The following is a 13,152-nucleotide window of genomic DNA, read 5'->3' on the forward strand; positions in this document are numbered from 1 at the left end:
ATATATTGTTGTCTGTTGTCGAGTCCCACCGCGCCGCGCCACTCGCGTCCGAGGAAGACACAGAAGCAGCGGGGCAGCGCCGCGGGTTTTTCCCGGGGTTGAACCCGTGAGAGTGGAAGAGCTCCGGAGAACATCTACGCTGTGTGTCAATGCACCTTACGAGAGGATAAAACCAGCAAGTAAGGTAAAAATATATGTACGTTTGTCTGTGTGTTTGTGTCAGATTTTTGGACATCAGTTTAACCCATTGTAACATTTACTCATCAACATGGCGGTTACAGAACTTTACCATGGTAAACTGCGCTGTCGTTTCAAACGACTTTTGTCATCTTATTGAATTAAGTTACCGATTTAAAATTATTTTTTAATGAGCAACGCTTATCTTATATTAACATTAGGTAAACTAATGTGAAATTTAGTTCAGGTGTTAGCAGGGGCGTGATTCTGTCCCCCGCACTTTTTTGACCGACCGCCAATATTTCCAGCCACGTTCTCTCATTTGTTACTTAGGTTTGAGTGAACTAACATTCAGCCAATCACAAGGCGAGTCATCTCTTGGGTGCATCTGCCATGATCTTCAAATCTCCCGTTGCTCTCACGGTTTCATTCATCCACTTCTTTACTCTTTGGTGTCTGGGGTAACATACATAGTTAATATTAAGTGACTTATATTGTCTGACTACAACACTTTGGCCTTATTTTGCTCTATTTCGTCAACAGAGCTGGGTAGTAACTGATTACATGTAATCTGGATTCCAAAAATTAAGTACGTGTAATTAGAGTAAGTTACATTTTAAACTACACATAATCAGACTACAGTTACTTTTTTATGGATTACATGATTACATATTATTCACACAATAGCAATAAATTATTAATAACTCATTGATTCTCCCTAATTTCTCTTTTTCATCTTTTACATTTTCCTTTCTAAAATAGCCTAGCGATTATATTCATATTATATATGTATATATAGTCCAGTTTTGTGGATATTCACACAAAAATCAGTCATTAGTTAGGTGGCGACAGCATTTGACCACTGGATTTACAAAAATCATTTCAGGTTTAAGAAGGGTTTCAACATTGCATCAACTACTGAGGAACACATTCATTTGTATTTTAATTATTACTCTGTAGGTTTTTTTAACCATGCGCTGTAAAAACTGAACCTCTGCAGTTGTTGCTTTAAGGAGGTATTTCTATCTGATACTACATACAATTCTAGTTTTGTTGTTGTAACCTAGTTCAACCAAGATTATGTAACACAGAACAAGAGAATGTTATTTTAACTTAAATCCAATACGTTGACCCAACACACAACTTCCAATAAAGCTCAGAAAAAACACATTCAAAACACTCACACACCTGCACCATGCTGATTAGCGAATTTTGGTTAAATGAGAAATTATGACTTGAAGTTATTATATATTTCAATTTGCAGCAAAGTGCAAATCACAATTGACAGCGCTACCCTCCAGCACAATGGTAACCACGGTAATGAAAAAAAAAGTCACATGACTGGCAGCAACAAAACATTAAACACTAACAGATCTCTTTCTCACTTATTACAATCCAATCTGACTTTATTTCTTTCATACTAAACTTATTATTGAGAATTAACTGAGGTTTAGATGTTGATGTTTTATTGAAAATAGTCCAGTTTGAAGTCACCGTTGTGGAGATAAGCATTTGCTTTAACTGGGCTCTTGATCCTTAAATATTTAACATTAGTTTTTCTCTGACTGCTGCAAACTGTGTGTTTCTAAAGCACATTTGTTATAGCAACAGTTGTGAGAGAAACTCTGATCAGATGATCTTGATTACTTATTGATGATGACGACTCAGTGTAGTGGTCAGATTGACAGATCACATCAGGAGTCTGATGTCTGTGAATGTCAGATATTGTGATTTTTTTTATTTTGTTATATAGAAAGTGTTTTGAGCTGTGTCTTTTTGACTCACACAAAGATCAAGAATCAGCGCATGAATCTCAACAATGGTGACAATCAATGCAAACCTTTTTTGTGACTTTAGTAGCTTGTTTTGTGATGTTCAGAGTTGACTGTCACCATTGTTGAGGTTCACACGCAGATTCATGATCCTAATAATTTGTGCATAATGATTAAAAAAACTTACAAAATTTCAAAGCAGGACAACACTTAAAAATGTGAAACATAACACACTCCAGATGTGATTTGTGATCACTACTTGATGATAAAATCATCATCTCATTAAGTTTTCTCGAGCACTTTCAGCTGCATCAAATGTACTTTAGAAATGCACATTTACAGCAACCAGAAAAAAAAAATGAATGCTAAAAAGTCAAGGATCAAGTGCCCAATTTAAGCTGACTTCACGGTGACTTCAAACTTTATAATTGTTAATAAAACATCAACATCTTCACTTCTTAAGTAATTTTACCTAACTGGAGAAATCAAGTTACATCTACTAACAGTTATGTTTCAGTAAATCTTGTTTTTTCAGGTTGGTTGAATTCAGTTATAACCAGTAACCTCAAATAATTTATTTAATTTAAACAAAACCAGTTATTGTAGATGTTACCACTAAAGTTGAACCGACTAAACATTTTTTTCAGTTTGTATTATTAATTATAACTAATTAAGATGCACATATTCACGTTATTTCTTAGTTACATGTAATGCAGGCATTCCAAAACTTTTTGTTATCTAAACCTTATTCACCAAATTTATTTGCTTTAAGTACCCCTGAGATTTTAAAATAAATATTTCAATAATTGAGTATCACATCTGCATTTTCACGGTTTCTTTGATGTTGATTAATGATCACATGGCATGAAGGTAAATACAAATATTTCATCTTTTTTTTATTTAAAACAAAGACTATAGAAATACAAAAATGGTTCACTCCAATACTTAAGAATGGGAGAAACTGCAATGCGGGGAATAGTCCCACCATCTAAATGAAAGAGCCAAATTTCCCATAGAAACCTGACTAGACCAGCCAATGCACATGCACAGTATAAGCACGTTATTACTGCACATGTGCATTTGGCTGGTCTAGCCTGAAAAATAAGCTTTTTAAACGCTATTTGAGCATAAGAAACAATATTCATTGGGCCATTAATTTCAGATTTTTGTTGCTGATTTGAGATATGTAATTTAATTGTGAGTTCAGCAAGCAGTTTTTGAGATTTCAGGATTCCCTCATTCATTAAGATTAAAAAAGCGTTGCAAATATGGCCGCCGAGTGAAGAGACTTTCCTCGAAAAGGGAGTTTGTTTTAAAATGATTTATTTTATTTTTTTATGATTTAATTAATTGTCAGCTTTTCATTAAACTCACAACCCCCCTGCAGTTCCTTTACGAGCCCTAGTTTGGGAAACCTTGATGTAATATAATGTTTAATGCACTTCATGTTGTAAATTACAATGAATGGAACAAGTTTTCTTACTCTTTGCATTTTTTACATCATTATGGTACAAGAAAATGCTATTTAAATCAATGTGAAAAACAAGTTAATTCAAAAGTAATCCAAAAGTAATCTAAAAGTAATCTGATTATATTACCTAAAATGTGTAATGTAACGGATTACGTTACTGACTGCAATTTTTGTCATGTAATCTGGAATCAGTAACGGATTACAATCTGTAAGTAATCTACCCAGCTCTGTTCGTCAAACGAAAAGAGTTTCCGACAAAGTAACAGCTGAGCTGCTGCACATCTCCATTAATACACAGCGGTGTTTTGTTTATGAATGAACTGCGTTTTTAAACAAATCTAGTGAGTCAATGATTCAATTACCCATTCATAAAGACAGTCACGTACTTCGTTCCTGAATGAATCAGCTGTTCAAAAGAATCAATTGAATGAATGATTCAGTGATCAAATCAGTGACTTGCCGCCACCTACTGGCAGTTTAATTTTTAAAGTATCTTTTTCTGTTATTTAAATCATTTAATATTTCTATATTCAAAAAAATAAAAAAATAAAAATTAAAGTATATTTTTCTGTTATTTAAATAATTTAATATTTCTATATTCAACAACAACAACAAAAATCTAAATTCAAACCCTCTGTTTTAGTTTAAATTAATCGTCTGAAAATACACCTACAAGGCACTTGTGTGTCCTTCTGTGCCACTTCTGTAGTACAAATGTATTTCTTAAATACTGATTTCATTTGATTGATAACTTATTCTTAATCTACTTCTTATTATTCTTGTTTTTATTCTGTTGTTTTGATTAGAAATGTTAAAAAGCTTATATATAGCCTATATATATATATATATATATATATATATATTTTTTTTTTTTTTTTTTTTGACATAAAAGATGACATACTTTTAATAAAGTTACAAAAATGCCATTACAAAGGTAAAAACAAAATTCCCTGTAAATCACTTTAAGGAGTCAAATATCGTAATAATGGGAAGGTTAATTTTGATTATTGATTATAAGGTGCTCCTAAATTTTTTACTGTGCTCCTAAATTTTTTAAAGTAGAATTATCCAGAGTAGAATTATCCTTTCCCAAGTCCAAGTGTAGTGTAATTGAAATATTGTCCATAAAATATCTTTATTTCATAAAAAGTATATTTATACTTCATCAGAAAATATAGATGTCCACAGTGGTCTCAAATATAGATGTCCACAGTGGTCTCAAATATAGATGTCCACAGTGGTCTCAAGTATAGATGTTCACAGTGGTCTCAAAGTCCCAAGTCCTGAAGTTATTTTTTCAAATTTGAGTATGATATCACAAAATAGGTTCCTGTAAGCTATCATGGCATGTTCCCAAAATTGCAACTATGGTGCTCTAAAACACCTATTGGTATTCTATTTAGAATTTATTATATGAACATGAATGTACTTACTTTGTACATTATGTACATAATTTATTTTCCTTTGAGGGTCACATCACCTGACAGCTGTCCACCCCCTCCCCACACTTTTAAAATGGCTGCTACGCCCCTGGGTTTAGTAGTTAATGTTGGCCAGTAGAGAAAATAAAATCGTATGTTAGCTAGGTTAAACTAGTTTTATGGCTAGCTGCCTTTCTAGTTTTAGAATTAGTTTGTTGTAGTTTTTAATGGAATTTAAGATTTACTGCATTTTTTTGTATTTGTGTTTTAAAGGCAACTTCAATGAAGCATCAAGAAAGACATGAGCATGCCAGCCACCCTGAGACTGATAATTCATGGTAAGAGAACAGCTATGGTTTTAAGAGGTTTGTTGCCTTTTAAAAGTGTGCTATTTCTACTTCTTGCTTTTCAGAGAAGACATTTCTGTCACTAACAAAGTGGATGGTGAGCAAAGATGGTGGCAACGTTTTGGACCAGCACCTGGGTTTTGCAGATAGCTATGTATTCTTTGGCTGTTTGTCTTTTTTTCCCCATTATGTTTATGTTGCCTAAAGATTCTTTGTGAGGATAAGTCCAGAGGATACAACATAATGCACTGCAAAACGTCCTAAGACAGGAGAAATGGTGAAGATGCACTGTTCCAGCATTGGAAGACTGTATTTTTAAGTGTTACATGCAATGTTTTAAATAAAGAATTTGATATTTTGTAATTATTGTGTCTGTTTTAATTGAATGCCAGTAGTACCTATGTAGAGTAAAAATAAAATGAATTCTATATAAAAATTATAAAATCTAATGAAATATATATTAAAATTAATGAATTACAGTAGTATACTGATGAATTGGACTTTATTTACAGTTTGCTACTGTAAATCTTAATTACGCCAGTAAGTTACTGTAAAAACCCTTTGAAATGTCTAACAGTGTATATTATAAAATATAATTTATTCCTGTGATAGAAAAATAAAATGTTACTGTACCCAAACCTTTGAATGGTAGTGTCATTTTTTTACCTTCAGTGCCTCAAGTTGGGCTAAACGGCATCGTTGAAGCAAATCTACAAACAGGTAAATGAGCAGAGCCTAAAAGAGAATGAATAAACTTTTATTGTAAATAAGTAGACAAAATGTTTTCAAATATTGCAAGAAAATCCAGAAAATATGTTTGTTTGAAAAAAATGGCAGTTTAAAGACCATCAAAATGTCAGTGTGCTCTTAAAAGCTGACTGTTTCATTTAAATTTATATGCATTTATGTAGGTTTTTTTTTTTTTTTTTAATTGTGGAAATCTGCTGAACATCCTGTGGAGTTATGTGGCTGGTGGTTTGCGGTCAGAGTACATTGTCGAAGCATATTTTGTTGTTAAAATAAAACTGCTACCTAATTTTTTTGTGCTGCAATAGATCAAAAGTTCCAAAAGAGGAACTGAATTTTGAAAAGAATCAAAGACTGCAGCGTAAGTAAGTTTTTCAAAGCTGGAAGATTCAGACATTTTTTTACAATAAGTCTCTCTTAAATGTCAAACAAGACAAATGTCAGCCGCAATGTCATGTTATTATCAAAACGCAAGATCTGCTTTAGAACTGTAGATACTGTGAAGTCAAAATCAACTCCATCAAATGTCAGAAAATGGTTATGAATAGAAAAAGAATCCACCTCATAATTACCAAAAGAAGTAGCGCTTTTGAAAAACCATGTCAGTTTTGAAACGTTAAAAGTCGTTTGAAATGGAGCTAAGAATCCAAAACAATGTCAGAATAAATAAAACAAGGAAAAAATAAAATAAAAATGTCTTACCTGCACTAGAAAGCCTACAAGGAAGGATATCAAGAAAGGCACCAGACCTGCCCGAGCAATAGTTACAGGCAGTCCTACAAAAAAAAAAAAACACCTTATCTGATGAATTTGTCACGACTCTGCTGTATGAATATATCTGCACGGCCTTATATTAAAGCAAACATATTCAGCCACTCATATCAGATATTATCTCTAGACTGAATCATTTGATGGTGGTAATTTTATCATGACTAGAAGAACACTTTAAAATGATTCAACTCAGATAGGAGGAAATGAAAAGAGAAATCTCTTTTTTTAACAACTATTAAATCTCACTGAAAACAGAACAGTTAAATTCAATGCACCATGTAATTGCGGTGTCTTATAAATATATATCTGCTACTATTCAGACCATAAAGCCTGGGTATATCATTAACAAAACAGAATATAGTCTTGCTGAAAACCCATTGAGAAATTATGTTTAACTTCATTTTGCCTGCTAATGTTCTCATGCATGGATTTTATTCCTTCCTTTTCCATTCCAATAGTTAATTAAAGAAAATAAAATCTTCTGCAGTCTTTTCTTAACTGTTGTGGATCAATGAGCATCTGTCTTACATGCTGTGCAAAACATAACAAGGACTAAATGAGATAAATCAGCATAATGCTTTTTGGTATATTTTAAATTTGCACACTAAGATTTTACATACCCAGGATCCCGGTCCCCAGTATTGTAGCAATTGTTAAAAAATCTGTGGAGAGACAACATGTGTTCAAATGTTTAATATAACAGAACATAATTAATGAATGTATTTCATGTATTCGTAACACATCATCTGTGGTAACAGGGAAGCTGATTTGTGTGTTGGATGAACACATAAACATAAATGATAACTCTTGATCTAAGTTGACCACATAACTATAAATGAAAACGAGGGACAGTTAATCAGTTTAAAAAAATAACAGAATTTCCCTATAATTGATCTAACCTATTATTCATTTGGTTTTGTGTATTTTGACAATAATGATGAACTGTGATTTGATTAAAACTACAGTATAAACAGCAATATTGTAAAATATTATTACATTTTAAAATAAATGTTTTCTATTTTAAATTGTACTGATACAAAGCTGAATTTTCAGCATCATTACTCCAGTCTTCAGTGTCACATGATCCTTCAGAAATCATTCTATGATGTTGATTTGATGCATTAAAACATTTCTTATTATTATCAATGTTAGAAAACAGTTAATATATTTCTGTGGAAAACTATGACACCTTTATTTCAGGATTCTCTTATGAATAGCTAATTTAAAAAAAAGCATTTATTTTAAATTATTTTGTAACATTATAAATGGCTTTACTGTCACTTTTGATCCATTTACAGTAGTGTTTTATTTTAATTTGGATGTTAGTAGCTATTATTTCAATTAAGGGGCTGTTTTGAATGCACATTGCACAATAAAAATAAAAAAGGAACATTTCTGGCAAAATTTGTCAACAATGCCAAAATAAGTTAAATGAAGCTGAGAATAGTCCACTCTTATTATTGTCTGAAAGCATAATCAAAATAGCCCAACAAACATACAAGAGAGAGAGGGATATTAATACTTATATTCTGCACAGGTCCAATAATCAGTATAAAAACAGTATAAAAGATCCTCCCTATCAAACCATCACAATGTCACCTTGTCTTATCACAGCTCAACTCTTTCAGCTCTAACCCGAGGTGGCAATCAAGATTTACATGTGTGCAGGTAAAGATTGAAGAGCAGCTGTACAGTGCAATGTGAGAAGTAATGCTAGAAGAACTGTGCTGCGTAGAAGAGAGAGAGAGAGAGAGAAGAAACCCCCTCCCCCCCAAACATAAACACGTCTCCTCTGGCCTAATTACAAAAATTACGCCACGGCTCTTTGATGCATATTAATAAGATGCTTCTGATTAGCCTCTCACAGAGAAATAACAGCGGCAGTCACGAATGAGAAGCCAGACTGAAAAGTTCAAATTGACTTTGCTGACACTACAGATAGCATTTGATTTTCCAATTACAGCGTAAATGTTTGGGCAGGATTAGTTACAGATGCACGAATATCATCGGGGAATAAACACTTATTGTTAAAATGGAAAAATGATCCTTGAAGGCTTTTTATCTGCCTCAAAGTACAACAAACCAGGTATTCGCGTCGGCAAGGAGCGATATTAGCATTTCATGTCTAAAAATACCAGGAAAAAAAAACAAAAAAAACTTTTGTTATCTGTAAAAGCAGCATGGCCCGTATCATCAGGCCCCTAAATGAACTCTCAGCTCAAAGATATGAGTTTGTGTAATAATATGACACGCCAAGGAAATGAAATTTGAGAGATGAAAGAGGTTCGTCAACGCCGTAAGCTAGCAAATAACAGAAAGAACAAGTCTCGGTAAAGCTGGTAAATGGGCAGATTTGATTAATTGACAGAATGCCTGAAATACTGTATACAATCTTCGCAGGCAGAATTATGGGGCAGCTATTTGCAGATTTGAATTACGCCCACACTCACAGTCAAGATGATGGATGACAATAAGTAAGTACAGAGGTAGCAAAGTAACTATGATGGCATTTTAATGACACTGATATCAGTCGCTCTGGCAACCAGCCAAGTAAAGAAACATCCTCGCGCAGCCGTTTAATCTCGACATCACACAAGTTTTGCTGCAGAACGCGTTTTCCTGCAGGTCTCTCATATTAGGTCTGATTAATGGATGGTTGTTCAATTTTTATGTACTTGCACTATAAACCTCATTTCTGGAAATCACAATGCAGACAGTAATTGTGTTATCGGCTTGCTAAAATCCACTTAGGGATATAAAACAGGAGAAAAATTGAAGACACAATGAAAATTATGCCTGATGCTGTACAAACAACAGGAGCTGTCAGTATATACACGCTTCTGCTTGATGACCGGATCGAGCAACAAATCCAAGTAGTTTACACATAAAATAGGCCTAAAAGGTTTACGCAGCTGTCACATAATGCAGCTACTCGGCGAATAACAACATCTGCTTTATACTAAAACAACACAACAGCACGTGCAGCTGTAACCAGAAACATAAAGGAGTGGTGATTTCTATTGCCATTTAAAGGAATAGTTGCTTTGCGCTGAACCAAAGGGGAGATGTTTAGCAGAACATTAACTCTGCTTTTTCTTTCAATGAAAGTAAACAGATACCAGGTGCCATTAAGCTCTGAAAATTACAATCAACAAGCAACATAAACGTGGTCCTCATGCACAGTTTTCTGAATCTCCTGATTCGGTAGCTTTGGATGCTTTGGAAGTTGGATATCTCTGGTAACACTTTAGTATAGGGACCGATTCTCACTATTAGCTAATTGCTTATTAGCATGCCTTAACATATTGGCTGTTTATTAGTAGGCCTACTTATAAAGCACATATTCTGCATGACCATGTACATCCCTAATCCAATACCTGAACTTAACAACTACCTTACTAACTATTAATACGCAGCAAATTAGGAGTTTACTGAGGCAAAAGTCGTAGTTAATGGTTTGTTAATAGAGAGAATTAGACCATAAAATAAAGTGTGACCTTATACGGTATACATTTTCTCTACATTAACATGTTTCACATTTATCTGTTAATATTTTATTCATGAGAAATAATAATGTATTATTAAACGTACGTCCCATCACTGAGAAAAATGATTTTGTGGTGAAGTAAATACTACATAAAAACAAATGTAATTTCTACATTAAATAATTTAGTTCAGGCAATAATTTAAAAAAAATAAGTAAATTCTATATTATTACTCAATTTAAGCTTGTAGAAATTAACGTTATGTTTACAAGAATTCTTTAAGTTATGATCCTGTTTTTCCCATCATGCACTGGGGCAAGAATAATTAAAAAGGTAAAATTTTTCACTGTTTTTGAGTTGTATTTACACTATTTTATGGTTGCTTTTGTTGTTAGGTTTAGTAACTTACTGTTTTGTGACATCTGGAGTTCATTTTCTACTCAGAAATGACCCATTCATACTCATACACTATTCACTAATTGTGACCGTCATTGTGTATGGTGTACGAGGTATTGAGGTCTCTGTTACTTTCGGTAGTAATTGTTTTGGGTGGACATATTAGTTGTTTAAGTAAATTTTATAAACTGCGACTGAGTGAAATGTAACAGTGCAGTAAGCACGCCAATAGTTGAAGATCTAAAATAAGTTAAAATGTTATTTAGATTCAACTCAATTAATTAAATTTTTAATATAAATGAGTTTAAAGGTTAAGTTAACACAACTTGAAATCACTTAGTAGATTATATCATGTTGAATGTTTTAAGTAAAGAATGTTGAGTGAACTCAAATATTTAAGTTCATATAACAAAGATTATCTTGTTTATTTTAAGCAAAATTGTTCCAAGCTGGGTTTACTTAAAAAGTGTGATGCAAAAATGGTGCAATATATTTTAAGTAAATCTAACACATCAGTTTTACCAGTGCAATCTAAGTTGAACTTTCTCATCATAATACTCTCTATAAACGTTCAGTCATTCACTACTAAATCATAGTGCATTTATGAGAGACAATGTCCAATTAATGAAAATTGGGGAGGGGGGATGGTTTAGGATTTACTTTGAAACTATTTTCACTCTGCTATTAAACACTGATATTAAATTTCAAGATACTTACAAAGAAACGAGAAACAGGTTTAATCAAACTTGAAATTTTGAAGTAGAAATAGTGAAATAGTATTTTTTTGTAAAACATGCTCCATTAAACTTTGTTTTATTTACAGCTTAGAAAAGCCTTACTGTGAAAGATTTATTCTTTTCAACTAACTCGGACGAGACAGTACAAGAAACCGATCTGAATTATTCGTTAACAAACAGAACTGATCCGGTTCTTGAGTTCAACTCACTGACTCACTGATCTGTTGTTTACAGCTGTTTCTCCTTTACCGTTCAGTGGAAGAAACCAAATCACACGGGTTTGGAACAACGCAAGGGTGAGTAAATCATGACAGAATGGTCATTTCGGATAAACTACTCTTTTAAACTATATTTTTAAATGTCTCAACATAAATCCAATATCTGATTTTATACTGACGTTTATGCAAGCCTATGACGAACTTAAAGAAACCATTAAATTTCTCAACTTACACTTTGACAATAAACAAAGCCATAACGCATAAAAATAACACCAGAAAAGATCAAATAACAACTCCTGTCAAGAGAAACATCCAGAAAAATAAATAAATAAAATAAAACAAATAATAAAAATGCTTCTCTCATGCATGCATGCGTGCGTGTGTGTGTGTGTGTGTGAAGTGCACGTGAACGAAGCATTCAGCGGAGGAGAATGACGTCATGGTATTGTATCTCTGAAATGGACCCGAAGAAGGCAAATCAGGAGAGATATAAAGATGTAACGTGCTCTGTCCGTTATACAATATGGTGTTAAACGTTCAATTCAATGATATAGTGCGGGGTGGGTATTTTAGACGTCTGCGTTGCTATCACATCGATCTCTCTCTCCCCTGATACTCACAGCACTGCAGATAAACAAAGCTCAGTTTCCAGGGTCTATCCTGGTTTTTCCTTGCGCTTTTGAAAGACACTGGTGTCTCAGTGTTTTCTGAGATCTCCTCTGCAGCTGTCGCCATCATTGCATTTATATTCCTTCTCTCGAGTGCATTCCTACTGGAAGCGCGTGATGCTGCGCGTGCGCGTCGAGTTGCAAGCCCGCGCGTGGTAATGTCACTGCTGCTTACTGATACTGTAATTTGAAGGAAGACAATAAGAACAACAGAAGGCGAAACTATAATAAACCAAACATATTCAGGTATTCTTTTAAAATGATTTTTTTCAACACACTGCTACAAGTAATATCACATCAAAACAGAATAAATAATTATTATAAAATTAAAAAAACTTTATAATACATAATATATAGAATATGCTTATGCACATTGGCATATAGAAACGTGTGATACTGTGTATCATGTTTTACATTGCAATTAATAATACATGTAGCCCCCAAAAATATATTAATTCGGTTACAATTTATTTTAAGGTATCCTCGTTACAGTGTAATTATACATTTAAGTACTGAGTAATATTAATTAACTTCATATGGTTAGGGTTAGGGTTTGGCTTAGGGTTACTTGTATAATTAATTGTTATTATAATAGTAAGTACATTATATATTCAAATCTATTCAATAAATATATATTCAATAAACAGTTTATAGACTATATATTATATACACTGTTCAATAAATAGTTACCATAACTATAAACTATTCAAATATATTAAAAACAAAAATCTTTAAATTCGACTTTAAATTCGACTTTATGTAATTGTAAGCAGTGCGAATTACGCAGTGACCATCGGGGAGGGGGGTCAAGTGATCATTAAAAAAAAAAAAAGTGCATAATATGCCGATTAATTAGCCTAATCAAATAAATCCCAAATGAATGAGATTAATTCATTAACACATGATTTTAAAATTAGTTAGGGCCATGGAAACGCATATTAA

At 33.0% G+C, this 13,152-nt stretch overlaps 1 protein-coding gene across 3 annotated transcripts in view; it reads right to left on the reverse strand.

The window, feature by feature from the left end:
* Positions 1-12,355, reverse strand: part of si:ch211-51h4.2 (uncharacterized) — a 133,441-nt gene extending 121,086 nt beyond the window's left edge. For all 3 annotated transcript variants that reach the window (XM_058791755.1, XM_058791756.1, XM_058791753.1), the window contains exons 1-4: positions 12,163-12,355; positions 7,327-7,368; positions 6,638-6,711; positions 5,855-5,923 (exon numbers count right to left, since the gene is read on the reverse strand). In XM_058791755.1, coding sequence (XP_058647738.1) covers positions 5,855-5,923; positions 6,638-6,711; positions 7,327-7,368; positions 12,163-12,280 — 303 coding nt within the window. In that variant the 5' untranslated portion in view covers positions 12,281-12,355. The remainder of the gene's footprint in view (positions 1-5,854; positions 5,924-6,637; positions 6,712-7,326; positions 7,369-12,162) is intronic.
* Positions 12,356-13,152: the final 797 nt, after the last annotated feature.

This window comes from Onychostoma macrolepis, chromosome 11 (genome assembly GCF_012432095.1).
Source record: "Onychostoma macrolepis isolate SWU-2019 chromosome 11, ASM1243209v1, whole genome shotgun sequence".
NCBI lineage: Eukaryota > Metazoa > Chordata > Actinopteri > Cypriniformes > Cyprinidae > Onychostoma > Onychostoma macrolepis.